Here is a 20,000-nt window from a genome sequence, read left to right as displayed (position 1 = left end):
ACATGACTGTGTTAGTTAACGCCCCAAGTCGCCTGACAGGAGGTTTACACACACACACAAATCTTAGACACCTCAGGACACACGCTACGTAGGGTCTTCGGCAACATGTGTTATGACGCATACATGTCGGTAGGGTCGCTAATTAACATAATTAAACCACACACGTGATTACATTGTTCACGGCTGTTCCAAGGGCTTCATTTCTGCTACTTAAAGCTGTGGTCTATTTATGACTTTCCGGGGCTACGAGGTTGAAAAATAGGGATACAATCATGTACAGAATTCTGTACAGCAAACGCTACCCGAAACCCCACCTTGTATGACCTTGAGAACTTCAGTCAACACTTGAATTTTGCAGGGATAACATCCGGTTTGCTCTCTCAAGACTGATCATATTTTATCTTCAAGAGAGATCAAAGGGAAAAAATAAACGCCCCGGCGAAGATTCGAACTCTCGACCTCGAGACTTCGTGTCTCATGTCCTAACCACTAGGCTACTGCGCCAATAGAGAAAAAGAAGGAAAAACATTGATACAATACAATACAATACAATAACTTTATTAATCTCTAAAAGAGAAATTGCATTGCTGAGCTTTTGTGTCCGTAATAAAACATACATAAAACATTCAAAAATAAACATTTGTTCTTTGCTGTGGGAACTCATGAACTCATGTTATGTTATTCTTGAAGCAGCATGATTTATATCTCTATCCGCCCATTGTTCAGAAGTGAATACATGTATAACTATTTCTTAGATGTCTGTTTTCAACTGCACAGAGCTTTGGAGAGATTCAATTACTGTTCTTGTCATTTTTCGTGCATGTTGTAAATAGAGATATCGCAGTTATTTGCATGGCGCGAATGTCGTGTAACATGACGGTATAAACATGTACTGCGATTCCGTGAAACATGTTTGCAAATAAAGGCAAATTTTGATGGCAATTTTTACGTTTTTGCAACGCATATTCAAATACAAAATTATCAATTTTTGTATCTGTGAAAACACTGGTGAAGTGGCCTAGCGGTTAAGACATCTGCCACGACATTTCGAGGCCCAGAGGCCTTGAGTTCGAATCCCTGGCAAGTCGTTTATGTTTTCTGCTCGATCCTTCTCGACAAAGTATGCTCAGCTCTGAGAGAGCAAACCGGATGTTACCACTGCAAAATTCAAGCGTTGACTGAAGCTCTCAAGGTCATACACGCCGTATTGGTGGGGTTTCGGGTAGCGTTTGCTGTTCAGAATTATGTACATGATTTTATCCCTATTTTTCAACCTCGAAGCCCCGGAAAGTCATAAATAGACCACAGCTTTAAGCTGCATGCTATCTTCAGCACCCATCCTTTTCCCACAGCAGAGAGATAACACAGCAGCTAGCTCTCTCAGTGATATGCTAGGCACTGAGAAGTATAGCGCGGAAGCAGTTGGGTTCAACAGGCAAGCGAGCTTAACAGTGTGCTGGTTGCAGCTGTTGGTAGCCAAACTATTCTCTCTGCTGGACTATTTTAAACACTAAAACACAGGTTAGGAACAGCCATGTGTTTATTTTAGATTACCGCAGTGGTTCGCGTAAGGTGTACATCTACCATCTATCAGGTCGACTCTCGTCGTATTGCCTTCGTTTGGCTTCGTAAAAATGCAGCAATTGATCAAATCTTAGAAGGACTCTCTTTTTTGTTTTTTTAATAGAAATGTTGATGCGCCCAACAAAGCAGAGTTCAAGGGGCACAACTGCATGTAATATTATACCCTCTTCAGGTACAATGAGTTATGCCCCTTATGTTTCTTAATCAAAATGCAACGCCCGCTTTTGGACAGCGAAGCGTATATTCCGCAAATAAGTGTAAGCGGACACCGCCGCAAACACACATGTCCCTCTTTCTTGACTGATATTCCGACTCCGTAATTTTGAACTTTCAAAACTTCTCTCAAGCGCCATAACGAGGCTTCAGATTGACACAGGTCTGCAAGACGACGCGGAATAAATGCTTTGGAAAATGCTCACTCTTCAGGGAGAGAAACCAGGATGTTCTCTAGTGGTAAGTGTTCAAACGAAAGGATGTGTGTGATATCTGCAAGCGCTTGATTAATATTATGAACTCTTTCATCACATCGCTAAACAAAATACGAAGACGAAAAGCATCTAAAGGAGCGGACACAGCGCTGTATGTACAGCGGTATTTTTTACACCCCCGGTATAGGGGTGTGTATATGATTCGGTCGATGTGTTTGTTTGTTTGTTTGTTTGTGTGTTTGTGTTCGCATATAGATCTCAAGAATGAACGGACCGATCGTCACCAAACTTGGTGAACAGGTTCTATACATTCCTGAGACGGTCCTTACAAAAAAATGGGACCAGTCAAACACACGGTTAGGGAGTTATTGGTGGATTAAGATTCTACAAGCACTTATAGAGGCACATATTAATGGTCAAAGGGAAATAACCTTCTCAGTTGGTGGCAGTGAGAATGGTAAGGACGGGGGTGTTTTTCCTACCTCGGAGGAATTTCTTGTTTGTCTTGCTTCGTTGACTTGCATCGTCTTAAAAATCAAACATAAAAAGACTGCCAACGTTTGAAAATTCAGAATAAAAAACCCAAGAAAGTTAAGTTGTTGGAACGACCCAAAACAAGACAAGTATGTATATTGAACATTTGTATTGACGTAACGTTTTGTCTTGTTAATACAACTGTTCCAACAACATACCTTTCTTGTTTGTTTTGAATTTCGCATCGTCTTATGCAAACTGAAAGCACAATTAATCCCGGTCGCTGCCGCCTGGTGGGTTAAGAGTGGAGATTATTCCGATCTCCCAGGTCAACTTATGTGCAGACCTGCTAGTGACTTAACCCCCTTCGTGTGTACACGCAAGCACAAGACAGGGGCGGATCTGGGGGGGGGGGGGGTGCAATGGGTGCAATTGCACCCCCCCCAGCGGGACAAAAAGAAAAAAAAAGAAGAAAAAAAAAAGAAGAAAAATGTATCACCTGAAAATAGCACTTTACACGCTCAGATTGCACCAGATTGCACAATTTTGCTTCCTTTTTAAAAAAAAATTCCGGGGGGGCATGCCCCCGGACCCCCCTAGCATGCTCGGCGCTTCGCGCCATCGGTTCGGCGCTTCGCGCCTTCGCTGATAAGATACAAAAAAAAAACAAAAAAAAATTTGCACCCCCCCCTTTCAAAACCTAGATCCGCCCCTGACAAGACCAAGTGCGCACGGAAGAGATCTTGTAATCCACGTCAGAGTTCGGTGGGTTATGGAAACACGAAAATACCCAGCATGCCTACCCAACGAAAGCGGAGTGAAGCTGACTATGCTCTCAGAGTACAGTGTGGGGAACCCAAATGGGCAAACGAGCTCACACGTCACCAGCATTTCTGGAACGCTGAAGAAGAAAGAAGAACAAGTCGCGTAAGGCGAAAATACAATATTTAGTCAAGTAGCTGCCATTTTTCAGCAAGACCGTATACTCGTAGCATCGTCAGTCCACCGCTCATGGCAAAGGCAGTGAAATTGACAAGAAGAGCGGGGTAGTAGTTGCGCTAAGAAGGATAGCACGCTTTTCTGTACCTCTCTTTGTTTTAACTTTCTGAGCGTGTTTTTAATCCAAACATATCATATCTATATGTTTTTGGAATCAGGAGCCGACAAGGAATAAGATGAAAGTGTTTTTAAATTGATTTGGACAATTTAATTTTGATAATAATTTTTATATATTTAATTTTCAGAGCTTGTTTTTAATCCGAATATAACATATTTATATGTTTTTGGAATCAGCAAATGATGGAGAATAAGATAAACGTAAATTTGGATCGTTTTCTACATTTTTATTTTTTTTTACAATTTTCCGATTTTTAATGACCAAAGTCATTAATTAATTTTTAAGCCACCAAGCTGAAATGCAATACCGAACCCCGGGCTTCGTCGAAGATTACTTGACCAAAATTTCAACCAATTTGGTTGAAAAATGAGGGCGTGACAGTGCCGCCTCAACTTTCACGAAAAGCCGGATATGACGTCATCAAAGACATTTATCAAAAAAATGAAAAAAACGTTCGGGGATTTCATACACAGGAACTCTCATGTCAAATTTCATAAAGATCGGTCCAGTAGTTTAGTCTGAATCGCTCTACACACACACACACACAGACACACAGACACACACACACACACACACACGCACATACACCACGACCCTCGTTTCGATTCCCCCTCGATGTTAAAATATTTAGTCAAAACTTGACTAAATATAAAAACAAGAAAGGTATGTTGTTTGAACGTTTCTATTGACAAGGAAAAAAAGAAATAAAGACAAGTATTTATATTGAACGTTTGTGTTGACGTAACGTTTTGTCAATACAAACGTTCCAACAACATACCTTGTTTGTTTTAAATTTTGCATCATCTAATGCAAATTGAAAGCAAAAGAATAGACGAAATCAATCGGCAAGGGGCATGCAAGTGCTTTACCGTGTTCGATTCGGTCAACGTCAAGGGGGACGACTTTCCCACGTTCATGTAGACATCCTCCGAGTTCTCTCCCGTCGACTCCGGAGGACAATTGGCGTATTCCGTGACTTCCTCTGTAAAATAATTAAATTAAATTAAATTAAATTACATTGAGAAAAATCGAAAATTTCGTATCGGTTGTTTTCACCCATGTCAATCCCACATTGCGTGTCAGAGTTCACACCTTGGAGACATGAGCCTTGGAAGGGAAATGACCGCCACGACACTCTTGACACAATAGAAACACTTTTGCTTGGAAATACTGATTTAACTATACTTTTGAACACGAACATATTTTCTGTTGTACAAGATTATGTTATGTCAACTGATCGCTTCGGCTGATATTATATAAACAGTGACTGCAATAGATGTAGCAAAGCATATTCTCTCTCTCTCTCTCTCTCTCTCTCTCTCTCTCTCTCTCTCTCTCTCTCTCTCTCTCTCTCTCTCTCTCTCTCTCTCTCGCTCTCTCTTTTTATTTGTATAAAATATTATGAAATATGTTGAAAGAAAAAGGGTTGAAGTTATCACTTGTTCGCCATGTTTTGTTATCAGAATGTGTATTGATTATCATTTTTAGAACGTGTCAGTAAGCAGTGTGCTTGTTAATGTTCTTAATGTTGTTACTGTTTAAAACGTGTATACAAGAAAATTAATAAAAACACGCTTAAACCAACAGAATCATTGTGTTTCGGAATTGTGTCATCATCAACCTCTTCCTTGCAGTAAAGCGATCATTTTCAAAGTAATGTCTTAAACATTTCAAAACTGTAGAGGTTTCTCAGAATTGTTGTTTTTTTAAATCACCGGTACCGTGGTTGTGAAAGACTCACTTTCTAGACTAACTGTTCAAAAATCTTATACTTTATTGTATTTTTGCAAGAAATGACGTCTCTGTGCAGTTACAAAATTATTGAGGAATTTGAGACATTCTGTCAAAGTCAAAATTGTGTTCATTCTGTGGCTATGATATCTAAACTCAAAGAACGAAATCTGTTCAGAAATGTAATCAAAATGGTTTTTTCGTTTGTTATTGCCTATAAGCCCCCCCCCCCAAAAAGGTCTGTTTACGGTAACATACGCCAAAAAATTGGGTCGGTAGGTCGGGATTTTTTTTTTTCCAAAAAACCATATTTTTACGTTATTTTTATTTTTGTATTTAATTTTTTTTTTCCAAATGCCAAAAAAAGTCTAGGGTCGCGCGACAAAAATAGGGTCGGTCGGGTTACCGTAAACAGACTTTTTTTTGTTATTGCCTATAAAGACCTGTTAAGACTGAAATAAAAACACTCTTCAAAGTTGTATCTTTAGTTTCTTGAATGTTTCCCTCAAAAGTCAAACACAAAACGTCAATTCTGACCCGTAAATCATACACATATCACATGTTAAGGAAATAAACTGCCTTTTCTGAGTTTTTTTTTATCAAGGACCTTGAAAAAAACAACCTTTCCGAACAATCAAATCTGTATGTTGGTACCATCTCTGCCCTTAAATGACGTCACGTGAAAACAGAAAGAAACCACCAGACACACTCTCCACGCGTTCTCCTTACCTCGTTCTGGCATTCCCTTGGCCGTCACATCTTGCCCTGTGCTCGTCTCGGACTTCCGGTCGTCTTCTTTTCTAACCTTCTTGACGGAAGATTTAGCATGAACACGCGAGTGCTCCCGCTTTGGCTTTTTCTGTACTTCTGCGTAGGTTTCATCTGGAATGGCTTGGGTTTCCTTCGATTTTGTTTTGAGCGCCGCACCCTTAGGCTTTTTGACAACTTCGGGAGATTTAGCTTGAGTAGGCGAGTTCTCCCCCTTTGCTTTTTTCTGTACTTCTGCGTAGGGTTCGTTAGGAATGCCTTGGGTTTCCTTCGATTTTGTTTTCAGCGTCGCACCCCTCGGTTTTTTGACAACTTCGGGAGATTTAGCTTGAGTAGGCGAGTTCTGCCCCTTTGCTTTTTTCTGTACTTCTGCGTAGGTTTCGTTAGGAATGGCTTGGGTTTCCTTCGATTTTGTTTTGAGCGCCGCACCCTTAGGCTTTTTGACAACTTCGGGAGATTTAGCTTGAGTAGGCGAGTTCTCCCCCTTTGGCCTTTTCTGTACTTCTGCGTAGTTTTCATCTGGAATGTCTTGGGTTTCCTTCGATTTTGTTTTCAGCGTCGCACCCCTCGGTTTTTTGACAACTTCGGCATACACGTCGTTTCTATGACTCGGATTTGCCTGCACCATGGCTGTGTTGATATTACAAGTAGCATCTTCCCGGGTTGTGTTTTCTTCCGTGTTGTGGTGAGGGGTGGAGTTCTGTGGCGGGTGTGTTTCGTTGTTTTCTGAGAGGTTTTGCCGCAGTAGGTTCGTTGGTTCCACGTCGTCTGTGCTTTCGTAAATTTCGTTGATGTACTCTTCGAATGCTGTTGGAATCAAAGGTTGAGCCTATTAGTTTTTAAACTAGCACGTACACATGCAAATGATTGAACAAGCATGCAAACACACACAGACAAAGACAGACAGACAGACAGACAGACAGACAGACAGACAGACAGACAGACAGACAGACACACACACACACACACACACACACACACACACACACACACACACACACACACACACACACATATACACACACACCACACACACATCGTACACATTTTACCCAAACCTGTTTGCAATGTAAGTCACTCACCGTCACTATGCTTCGTAGATGCTGGTTTGGACGACCCTGAAAGAAGGATGGCAAACGTGAATCTCTCATGTTCATCAACAATTGTACAACATGCGAGGTTGAGAAGAAGACAACAGGAGCAATAGAGAATTCCTGAAATAACTCTTTCAAGTTGTAAATGGCTGCGAAGAGTTGCTTGGTCTTGAAAAAAGTGGGCAAACAAACCCACGTGACAAAATCGGCCAATAACTATTGATTGGCAGTGCTCGCATACAACTTGTAGAAACACACCGCTCGCTAGGGATAGGCGTACAATGTCACGCAGGGTTGTTTGCTTTTTTTTCTCCAAAGAAAAGCAACCTTTTGTAGCAAATACAAACTTCACAGAGTTATTTCAGAACGTTGTCTTTAGATAGTTAGAGACAAAGCATGCTACAGTCTCAACAACAACAGAAACAACAAAACTAACAAGCACTATCATACTGACACTGCACCACACAAACGCACACTCACTGACACACAGACATGGACACAGACAAACAGACAGACAGACCAACACCCACACACACACACACGCACACACACACACGTACACACACACTCACACACACACACACCCACACACACACACACACACACGCGCCCCCACACACACACACACACACACACACACACACACCGTCACACACACACACACACACACCCACACACACACACACTCACCCACATGCACACAACAATCTTACCTTTGCGCCTAAAAACGACAATGATGACGACAACGACGAGAGCAACGATAACAACGACAGCAGTAATGGATCCCCCCACCACAAACCACAGCGCCCCATCATCACCATTCCCTTCATTCTGTAGCTTTTCTGCAAAACAAGTTGACACACAGACACACAGTAATGTCACAGACCCCAGCGACCCTTCATCACCATTCTCTGCATTCTGTAGCTTGTCTGCAAAACGAGTTGACACACAGACACACAGTAATGTCACAGAGCATGGCAAACTGGGACATATTGCTTCTTCTTTTTTTTAAAACAAAGAGAGTTGTTGATGTAATGAAACGGAGCAAAGTATGCTTTATAACGTTGCATGACAGATCAATCGTATTGTTCTTAATAACAAAAAGCAAAACAAAACGTTTATGTTATTGGAACGTTTAAATGTTGACAAGTATACAGACATACACACACTTATGATACAAATAATGAACTTATCTTAAAATCGTGGATGAAACTTTTTTCAATAATCAACCGTTCCAATAACCTAAGTTTCTTGTTTTTTTATTCTGAATTTTGGAACGTTAGCAGTCTTTGTGTTTTTGATGTCTTATAGTTCTTACTTTAGAGTTGTCAAGCTTCTTAACGCAAAGCTCCTTATAGCGGCCCCGTGTCAACAACAACACTAAAATGCACAAAGACACACCTTAAAAAACAAACAAAAAACAAATACAAAATAAGATGAGCAAACAGAGAGAGGAACAGACTGAGCGACACACAGTCAGGCCGAAGACAGACAGACACACACATAAACAACGACCGGAAAACGAACAAAAAGACCAAGGAGAGTGTTAACTTGACTTGTACAGACAAACAAAGGACAGACTCGAGGCTTCTAGTTCCGACATCTTTACTCTCGAAGACGACAAGGGAAACCACTCATGATAGAGGAGGAGCTAGCTGCAGCGTAGCCTCCCATGTGTATATGCAAAACACAAGTCTAAAACCTGGATACGGAAATGGACCTCAGTCCATCAACATCCCCTTCACTTTCAACAAGTTACTTTGGTAATGAAACAAAATACAATGAAGAATAAAACAATGAAAGTTAAAAACTCAATCAGTATGCACTTGCTAAAAACCTACTGTACTTTTAACAACGAAGCAAGATTCAAACTTGTAAATAACAATACGTAAACAAACGTCTGGCAAAACGCAATGCTCAAAGTAAAATTAGAACTGTTTGCATACTTATGCAAATTCACCTCACTATCCCCCTTTCTCATGGTCAATACAGTATGTTGATTTTGCAAAGTAAATCATTAATATTTACTGATTGTGAGATAAAAACTACAACGAAACGGATCAACAAAAACCAAAACAAAACAAAAGGAAAACAGAAGATTAAATAATCATGAACAAAATTAAAAACTTCCATCTAACAGTTTTCTTCCTGCACACAGATCACATCACTCTGATTTGTCCCAGTGTTTATGTCACTCCTTTGTTTTCAATTGTTCTCAATATCTCTGTCTTGTGCACTTGCAACACAGAATTGTTCTCTTTATGTTGTGTCATAGTCAATCATCCAGGATGGTTTCTTGCGGGCTCTCTGAGGACGCACTGGTATGGTTGACGCTTCTGCAGGAACGTCGACAGGTCTCAGATCCTGGGTAGGTTGTAGTGCTGTTTCTGTGTTGTCAGGGACAGCTACCACTTGGTGTCCTTCATCATTCTGTTGCACTTCAGGTATAGGCTCTGGCTTAATCTTCGTAGGGCGAATGTGTGCTCTGTTTCGTCTGTAAATTGCCCCATTTCGACCCTCAACAATGTAAGATCGATTCGAATGCTCACGTTGCACCGTCCCTTTCTGCCATCTTTGTCCTTCACGATGCTTGTAGTAGACTGGTTGTCCATTTGATAGCAGGGTCAAATCCTTGGCGGCTCTATCGTAGCTCTGCTTTACTGACTGACGCCTTCTCTGTCGCTTCTGCCTCGCCTTCCGTGTCTGCGTCTTGCTTACTGGCTTGTTCGTAGCTGCCGGCAGTCTCGACCTTGTCAGCCGCCCAAACATCAATTGAGTAGGACTCAGCTCCGTGTCCTGCTGTGGGGTGTTGCGCAGCTCCAAAAGCGCATCGTAGACGTTTGTATTGTCCTGAAGGCATTTCATCATCATGTGTTTGATCGTCTTCACTGCCGCTTCTGCTTTGCCGTTTGCTTTAGGGTATAGAGGCGACGACATTGTATGAGTAATGCCCCAACGACTAGCAAAAGACTGAAATTCTGCAGCAGTAAACTGGGGACCACCGTCAGATATCAGTTCAGCTGGAATACCGTAACGTGCAAACAAAACTCTCAGTTTCACGATCACATCACTCGCAGTGGTACCTTTCAGCTGATCCACTTCGATGAAAGAAGTGAAATAGTCCACTGTCACCAGATATTGACGTCCATCGAGATCAAAGAGGTCTATCCCGATCTTCATCCATGGTGCATTCCCGTCACTGTGCTGTGTCAGCGTCTCTTTTTGGTTCTCTGGCTTCATCTGCTGGCATGGTTCACAGTGATCTGCCACGTCTTTGATGTCCTTGGCCATGGCTGGCCAATACAGTAGTTCCCGGGCCCGCCTCAGCATGCTGTCATATCCCAAATGAGCTGCGTGTAATCTCCTCTTCATTTCTCCTCTCATGGCTCTGGGAATCAGGACTCTCTCTCCTTTCAGAAGAATACCATGCTGTTCTCCGAGGGTGTCACGGATGTCAAAATACAGTCTGATTGGCTCAGGAACATCTTCTTTCCTCTCAGGCCATCCGTTTCTGATGACATGTAGCAGTGTCTGAAGATCTGGGTCATTCTGCGTCGCTTCTCTCACCTCTTCCCTTGTTCTGTCAGGCATGTCCATTAGCGAGTTGATGGCAAAAACTCGCACATCCGTTCCAGGGTCAGGAAGGTACGCCCTGCTCAGTGTATCAGCAATAAAGAGCTGACTTCCAGGTACGTAGTTGAAGGCAATGTCGTATCGATGGAGTCTCATCATGAGAGCTTGTATCCTCCGCGAAGCTTGACTCAGCGGCTTTCTGAGGATGGCTGCTAGCGGTTTGTGGTCATTCTGGACACGAACTTTGCGACCGAAGGTATACTGGTCAAACCGCTCCAAGCCAAACACTAAAGAGAGTGTCTCCTTTTCAATCTGGGCCCAGTTCTTCTCAGCCGGACTCAGAGCTCTTGAAGCGTACTCCAGGGGCCTGCCGTCTTGCAGAATTGCTGCCCCAAGGCCATCTTTACTGCTGTCAACTTGAATCACGAGTTCCTTTTCTGGATCAAAAAATGCCAGCACTGGTGTGTTTGTCATTTTCTTCTTCACGGTCTCGAACGCTTGGTCACATTCTTGCGTCCACGCCCACTGACAGTCTTTCTTTGTCAGTGCTCTTATTGGTCCCAGGTCACTGGCCAGGTCGGGCATGAATCGTGACAGGTACTGAACCATACCACACAGCCTCCGGACTCCATGCACGTCGGTTGGGGGTGGCATGTTGAGGATTGCAGATACCTTCGCTGGATCTGGTTGGATACCTGTTGACGAAATACGGTGACCCATGAACGTGATTTCGTCTTTCCGGATGTCAGCCTTCTTGTCATTCAGCTTGATGTGTCTCTCAGCACACCTCTTTTGCAGATCGTTAAGATTCTTGTCATGGTCCTCTACAGCTTCACTCTTGTCGTCACCACGACCCACGACGACGATGTCATCGGCTACGCAGACAACTCCATCGAGTCCATCCAAAGCCTCAGTGAGTCGCTTTTGGAAAATCTCGCTGCTCACCGAGAGGCCAAACGGCAGTCTGGACCATCGGTACCTGCCAAAAGGTGTGATCATGGTCGTCAACAGACTCGACGGCTCGTCCAGACGCACATGCCAAAATGCCTCCTTCACATCAAGTCTTGTGAACACTTTTGCGTTCTGCAGGCTGGGCAGGACATCGTCAAGCGTTGGGAGTTTGAAGTGCTCTCTCATGAGCGCAGCGTTCAAGGGCTGGGGGTCAATGCAGATACGAAGAGAGCCATCGCTGTCTTTACGAGTAACTGCCATTTGACTGACCCAGGCAGTAGGTTCCTCGACGCGCAGCAGCACCCCTCGTTCGACAAGCTTGTTTATTTGCTGGTGAACTTCTTCTTGCAATGCCAATGGAATTCGGCGGCATGGCAGGACTTTTGGTTTTGCTTGTGGGTCGACTCGCAGTGATGCTTCTCCCAGGTCACCTAACGTGTCTGCTGTAACACTGGCAATGAATGCACCACGGTTGACTGTTATCAGTCCCAGTTCCTGTATGGTCGACACACCTAACAAACAGCTGAAACTGTTCTCCACCACAGTGAAACGCACACTGGCTGAGACACCTGTCTTGGGATTCACAATGTCCAACACAGCCTCACCCAAAGGCTGCACAACAGTACCGTTCCACATTGTAAGACTGTGTTTCACTGGTGATACTTGCGTCTTTTTCACATATCTTGCACAAATAGTGTTCACATCTGCTGCGCTGTCCAGCTGGAAACGAATTTCGCAGTCGTTGATACGCATCAAGGCTGTCACTCTCTGTTTGTTCTTTGATGTTACAGCAGCCAGATACTGCTGGTCTCTTTCTTCGTTCTCTGTAGACCCGTTTGCTTCAATGGCGTTGACGCTGCGGCATTTTATACTGAAATGGTTTCGCCTTGAACACTTGCTGCAGACTTTTCCCCATGCTGGGCAACTTGTTTTCTTCCTCTCATGTGATCGACCACAAAAATTGCAGTCCTGCACAAACGCTCTGCTATCTCTGTCATCCCCCCCTCTTTTTCTCTGTGAGTCAGTGTTTGATTCGTTTGGAAGATTGTCTTTGTCCTTTGTCACTTTGTCTACATGTGCAGAGGCTTCTGACATCTCTTTTGTTTGCTTTGCTGTCAGTTCAAATACCCGACAAATGTCAACAGCTTTCTGTAGATCTAGCTGTCTTTCTCGAAGAAGTAGCTCTTGCACTTTGCCGGTGACTGAGAACACAATCTTGTCCCTTATCATCCTGTCTCTCATTGCACCGAAATTGCACAATTTTGCCCTGGTGCGCAGGTCTGTGAGGAACGCATCGAAAGGTGCTCTGTATGAGACATTCCAAAATCGGTGGGTTTCAATGACCTCACTCGTTTGAGGGCTACAGAACTCATGTAGCTTGCCTAACACTTTGATGGGGTCCTCCTTGTCGTCATTTTCATCAAATACAAAATGTTCAAACACTTCTTGAACCTGGGGACCAGCGCAGTGTAGAATAATGGCAGTCTGTGTCTTTTTCGGCTTTTCCGACGCACCGGAAGCTCTCATGTAAAAATCCATCTGCCGCCGCCACGTGCGAAATGATTCTGCCAGATTATCGTCGGACAGATCAAGAGAGGGGGGCTGTCGAAAAGGACTCACCGCTTCGGCCATCTTCTCGTAGTTCGTGGGTTGCTCTTGTCTTTACACTTCAGGTGTTATTTACGCTGCCACCATGTTAACTTGACTTGTACAGACAAACAAAGGACAGACTCGAGGCTTCTAGTTCCGACATCTTTACTCTCGAAGACGACAAGGGAAACCACTCATGATAGAGGAGGAGCTAGCTGCAGCGTAGCCTCCCATGTGTATATGCAAAACACAAGTCTAAAACCTGGATACGGAAATGGACCTCAGTCCATCAACAGAGAGCAAGCATTGTGACTGCTTAGAGTACATACGCAAAGACATGTACTTACTCAAGACTGGAGCAGTGTAAACGCCGCCAGCAGTCAGTACCGGAAACTCTGTGTTAATCGCCAGGCAAACGACTTCCGTGACGTTCCTCATCGTTTCCTGCGCGAGCGTGCATGTGCTAATCGGAGAGGTCAGGTTCAAGGTCAAACACGGAACGCTCCAAGTGAAGTCGGCTGACGGATATACGTCATGGGCTGTACAGGTCAAGGTCACGAGGTGTGTGTCGTCCCTGACGTTTGCTTGCGAGGTGACACTTGCATTGGATGGCCCGTCTGGCAATAGGAAGTAACACTCAGTTATACGACTTTATTACCAATTCAGAGCCCCATTTGGCTTTTTGACCAATCAAGACGGATTCTAGGTGACCCTCTAAATGTTATAACGTTTAGGCAGGGGCCCTTTTTGTTTATCAAGCTAAAAATTAACAAGACAAAGTAAAAATTTAAACCATCAATACCAGCGTGATTTATTCTAAAGAATGACACTTCAAATGCTGTCAGATAATACCCTCTTTATCTACAAAATACCGAAAAGCGAGTTTTGTCGGTGGGCGCTTTACGGAACAGCAAAGCACCGCCCATCCTCTGAGCGTGCAATGCCGACCCGCTCACTTGAAATCTAAATTCTCAAAGTTCGGAAAAATCAAGTGAAATTGCGTCACTGGCTCTACGTCAAATGTATCGTTACGTCATTTCCCATCCCCTGGAGTCGGTTTTAAATCTGTCGCTCTCTGTTCAACAAGAAAAAGCGAAGCAAGCGAAACGCATGTTCAACATGGTTTATCTTGTGAGATTGTTGTGTGTTAACTGACTGTTAACAAATGATAACAGACATGTCTCACAAACGATATCAGCATTCGCCTAAAAGGCTCATGCTTGATATCTTTGTTCTCGACATGTCTGTTATCATTTGCTAACCTGAGTCAGCATATTAGAAATAACTCATACTATTCATGCATACCACGATTTCTTTCTGTGAGATTTTCATCTTTGCTCTAGCCTGTCTGTCTGCCAATGCAAAGGGACACTCTTGCACACGGCTCGTATTGATACCTACCAGGATTTCTTTCTGTTCGTAGGTTTTCATCGTTGCACTAGCCTGTCTATCTATTGCACTGTAAATAATGTTATGTTGTTGCATGTTTTCCAATGTTTGTACAGCGCTCTGAGCAGGGTTAAGCCCTGGATACATGCGCTTAAAAACTATTAAGCATTATTATTAGTTGTAAACGGGACTCGATTCAAATTTTTTTATTTTTTTTATTTTTTTTTTAGTATTCATATTTTATTTATTTTTTTTTTTTTATAGTATTCATATTGTTGTTCTTCGTATATTAGATTTTGTGTTTCGTGTGGCCGTGGTGCTTATGCTTATTTACTGTACATTTACATGTTATGCCTATATGAATTCATTATATTATGTTGGTTATATGCGTGCGGATGTGTTAGTGTGAATGTAAAGGGCATGTTGTAAGATTAGGCCCTTGGCTTAAAATGTTTACCCTTTATGTCAATAAAATGTTCTGAGTCTGAGTCTCTCTCTCTCTCTCTCTCTCTCTCTCTCTCTCTCTTTATTTATTTATTTATCTTTCTCTCTCTCACTCTCTCTTTGTTTATTTATCTCTCTCTCTCTCTCTCTCTCTCTCTCTCTCTCTCTCACACGGGCGCTATCTCTCTCTCTTGTTTGTTTTTTCTCTTCCTTTCCTGTACCCTCCCTCCATTTCTAGCTCATACTTACATGCAACACGGAGGGTGTAGTACTGACTAGTCCGAGTGAACTCATTGTTGGGCCCCCACACAGAATGACAAGTGTACCTTGCACCGCTCTGCTCTCTGCGGACATTGCTGACTCTCAACACTGAGGCGTCGTCATGGTTGGTTCGTAACACTGGGGTGTCGTCATGGTTGAGCCACGTCACTCTAGCCGGGGGAGATCCCTCGAATGATAATACGTGTCGGCAAGTGCATTCCAAGTTAGATCCTTCTGCAATGTACTGTGGGCATGCCGGGAGCCAAAGAAGTGTTCCGGGTTTCTCTGTTTTAATAAAACAATGAATTATTGATTACAGAATTTAGGAAGCAAGTTGGTAAGCAACATTAAATAAATCAGTTAATGACAAGATATACACAAATAAATTAATATTGCTAAATAAGTAAAGAAAGAAAGAACGAAAGGCAAGAAAGAAAGGGAAACAAGTCGTGTTAAGCACTATCTGTCAGCCTGAAATTGAAAGATCAACATCAAAACAAGTCATCACGAAGACTACAAGTAGTAATGCTTTGATAGCTAAAACCAGAGACCGAGACGGCTCACGCTCGTCTCCGCGAAGCATGCTAACATATATAGAACCTCATTCACCTGTTTTCATTAACCCTGAGCACATAAACATGACATATCTATATACCTTTGGATTCAGTTGGGAATGATAAGGAATACAAAGCAATCAATTTTAAGTCTGTTATTGAACTTTTAGTCTAATAATAATTTTGAGAATTATAATGAACAAACTCATGTCAAATTTGTAAGCTTTCAACTTGGAATGAAATCCCATAGTTCGTACTTGAACACAGACTGCTTGACCAACATTACAATCAATCTAGTTAAAACATGAGGTCGCCACAGTGACAACTCAACTTTTGCAAGAGGCCGGATATGACGTTATCGAAATTAATGAGAGAACAAAAAGAAAACTAATTGACTAACGATACAAAGTATAGAAATAATGAAAGAAAGACGAGAGGGCTATAACAATATACAAAGAAAGAAACGAATAAATAAATAAATGAAAATGTATAAGTATGAAACAGGCAGCCAGAGATTTAGTAATGCAAAAGTACTAACTCAACGTGACGTTGCCAACAACAACGGTCCCCCCAGCAGGCAGCACAGTGACAGTCACATGATACACGCCCTCCGTGACGTTGAGAGGGAGGGACAGGCTGCACGTGCCACTGTGGTATATCCGAGCGCTTTCAAAAAATGCAGAAAACTGTGGCCTGTCAATGTCAAAGACATCTATCTGAAGAAAAAAACAGATTTTTTTTTACAGTAAATGTATTTTTAAGTAAACTCTTGCCATTGCCTTTCGGAAAGATAATTAGACAATGTAAAACACGCATAATATGTAATTTTCACTCTCTCTATCCCCTCTTTCTCTTACTCACACTCTCTTTCTCTGTCTCTGTTTCTTTCTCTCTCTCTCGCTCTCTCTCTCACTCTCTGTCTCTCTCTGTCTCTGCGTGTATTATATATGTGTGTGTGTGTGTTCTGATAATGTATGGTTGTACTGCCCGTATTGTGATATCTGTATATCACATGTCAGTAAAAAATGATCTTATTCTTATATTACTATTATTGCGTGTGTCTGCGTTTCATCATAAAAAGTTTGTTCCTATGTATTCCCATTTCGATTATAACCATTTTGCTTAGATCAGGACTAGCTGTAATAAAGGTCCTACGGACCTAATGCTATCTTTCCTGTAATAAAGTTCAATGTTTCAATGTTTCTCTCTCTGTCTCTGTCTCTGTCTCTGTTTCTTTCTTTCTCTCTCTCTCTCTCTGTCTCTCTCTCTGTCTCTCTCTCTCTCTCTCTGTCTCTCTGTCTCTGTTTCTTTCTCTCTCTCTCTCTCTGTCTCTGTCTCTCTCTCTGTCTCTCTCTCTCTGTCTCTCTCTCTCTGTCACTCTGTCTCTCTCTCTCTCTCTCTCTCTCTCTTTCTTTCTCTCTCTCCCTCCTGTTCATTTCCCCTGTCATTTTCTCTGCACACAACCCTCCCTTTTCTAGACCCAATCCTCATAAACAAGACACGAACTCACATCGTTTGGTCCAATCATCTTCCAGAAGCAGAACACATCTCTATCAGAGTCATAAACCTTATGGATCACAGCAGTGGCCGTCACGGTCCATCCATTTAGCGTCACGCTCCGATTAGTGATCTCTGCTGGGTCTGCACGTGGAGAATCGCAGTTCATACAATCATGTTCAGGTCTTGGTTACATGTAAACTTGGCCAACAAATTATTGCAACAATTTTCGCACGTTCAGAAAGGCGTAAAACCACAATCCATTTTAATTGAACTTTATATGCTGGAAAGGGTCATTATGTCTACTGTTCATATAATTTGTTCGATTGGTGGTAGTTTGTATAGGCATCCCGTGGCAGCCTTTCAAACAAGGTTACCCTTAAAATCGACCTGACAAAAACCAATGGTAGTCAGAAGTGTTTGGTAAGTGCACATTCAGATTTTTTGCAGATTTTAAAATACGGGGCATTGGTTTTTGTCAGGTCGATGTTAGGGGTGATCTTGTTTGACAGGCTGTCACGGGATGCCTATAAAAAGTACCATCGGTCGAACACATGATGTGAACGGTAGATATAATTACCTTTTCCAGCATATAACGTTCAATTAAACTGGATTGTGGTTTAACGCTTTTCTGAGCGTGCGAAAATTGTTGCAATAATGTTTTGGCAAAGTTTAGTTGAAAATTAAAACAAAGACTTGATAAGGGTGTGAAAAAGGAACAGCTGCAACAACAAAAAAACAAGTCGCGTAAGGCGAAAATACAACATTTAGTCAAGCTGTCGAACTCACAGAATGAAACTGAACGCAATGCAATTTTTCAGCAAGACCGTATACTCGTAGCATCGTAAGTCCACCGCTCGTGGCAAAGGCAGTGAAATTGACAAGAAGAGCGGGGTAGAAGTTGCGCTGAGAAGGATAGTGTGGAGAAAAGTGCAGTACACATACATTTTTTCTTGGTATCTCTTATTTTCCCCATAAGACCCTTGTAAGTGTACGAGAGGAGATACAGTACGGACAGCCCGTGTATTGAACAGAGAAAGTAGGTCATTTTAAGCTGACCACTTTTGTGCAGCCATATCGGAGTTTTACTCTATTCCTTAGCAAAACTCCGGTACCGAGCGAGTTAATTACTTTCACATGTGTTGCTGAGGCGAGCTTGGCTGGCCCTGGGAAGCCGAGCTGACCACAGAGGGGCCTTTGTTCTAGTCCCCCTCCCCTCCCGCAACTGTAGGAAATGATTCGACTTGGAGATTTTAGGATCTTCTTTGCCCTACCTTTCTTGTAATGTTTTAATCACATCGTTTTTGGATACAACACATAACGTCCCTTTTTGTTTTAGGACCATCCTTGTTAAGTTTTACAGTCAGTTTTTATGAAGGTTTAGTGAAGAGGGGCGTGTTCTTTTTACCCTCTCTTTCCACCCCCTTCTTTAGTTTGTTTATTGCTAGGCTTGACGTTTCTTGCTGCTATACTCACAAACTCATACTCTCCCTCTCTCTCTCTCTCTCTCTCTCTCTCTCTCTCTCTCTCTCTCTCTCTCTCTCTCTCTCTCTCCCTCTCTCTCTCTCTCTATTTTATCTTGCCATTCTTTTCCTCGGTATCCCTTTAATTCGTATATTCATGTATTCATTTATTCAGTAGAATGTAGGCGCCATGTTAATCATATAATGTGGCTAATTCGAATGTATAAAGACGGATGAAACCGGTGTGTGCCGACGTTTTTGTTATGGAAATATGGCCGTTGTTGCTTTGAGCACGCAGCGTTTTTGTGGGGTTTTCATGGGCATGGGTTTGCCGTTTGATATGAACGTCTTGTGTACGTTTTGTGAACTGAAGAGAAAGAAGAAGTATTGGTGTGTGTGTGTGACATAATTGCTCAGTCTTTGAGAGACAGAGTGTAATTGGAAGTTTTGCAGTTCGTCTGCGTTTTTGTATACCTACAAGTGTTTGGTATCTACAGATACGTTGTAAGGTTTGTCGTTTAAGGACATATGTTTGTACGTCATTTTTCATGTGGGTTTTCTTTCACTGGCTTCCTGTATCTGAACGTATTAGGTATAAAGCTGCCTGCTTCTGCTACAATATCATCTCTGAATCGGCGCCTGCCTATCTTTCTGAACTGGTCTCCCTCTACACTCCCTCTCGCACCCTTCGTTCTTCTGATGATGCTCGACTTCTCCGTCAAGGTCGCTTTAAACGCAAGGCTCATGGCTTCCGCACGTTTTCGTACTATGGACCTCAGTTATGGAATTCACTCCCCTTTCAATTACGTCACTCTCCATCCATTTCATCTTTTAAGTCCAATTTGAAAACTCACCTGTTCCAACAACACTACGGATAGTTCCTTAGTATAGAGTCTGGGGATGTGAGATGTGCATGATGTGTTGTTTGAATCTGACAGTGATTGTATGATTTTTGTATACATGTATTGTTGTCACGCGCTTTGAACTTCTGATAAGGCGCTTTATAAATGCCCGTTATTATTATTATTATTATTATAAAGGCATACTAACGCACTCCCGTGTTTACAAAGTGTAGTTTGCCC

General features: G+C 42.5%; 1 protein-coding gene across 1 annotated transcript in view; it reads right to left on the bottom strand.

Annotated features, from left to right (window-relative positions):
- The window catches only part of LOC138974264 (uncharacterized), a 24,092-nt gene that overhangs the window by 319 nt on the left and 3,773 nt on the right, over positions 1-20,000 (bottom strand). The window contains exons 3-10 of the mRNA XM_070346984.1: positions 17,469-17,599; positions 16,497-16,674; positions 15,393-15,689; positions 13,658-13,927; positions 7,910-8,038; positions 7,185-7,220; positions 6,064-6,909; positions 4,473-4,585 (exon numbers count right to left, since the gene is read on the bottom strand). Coding sequence (XP_070203085.1) covers positions 4,473-4,585; positions 6,064-6,909; positions 7,185-7,220; positions 7,910-8,038; positions 13,658-13,927; positions 15,393-15,689; positions 16,497-16,674; positions 17,469-17,599 — 2,000 coding nt within the window. The remainder of the gene's footprint in view (positions 1-4,472; positions 4,586-6,063; positions 6,910-7,184; positions 7,221-7,909; positions 8,039-13,657; positions 13,928-15,392; positions 15,690-16,496; positions 16,675-17,468; positions 17,600-20,000) is intronic.

Source organism: Littorina saxatilis, linkage group LG8, assembly GCF_037325665.1.
Source record: "Littorina saxatilis isolate snail1 linkage group LG8, US_GU_Lsax_2.0, whole genome shotgun sequence".
In the NCBI taxonomy this organism is placed as follows: Eukaryota; Metazoa; Mollusca; class Gastropoda; order Littorinimorpha; family Littorinidae; genus Littorina; species Littorina saxatilis.
This window is presented reverse-complemented; position numbering and strand designations above follow the sequence as displayed.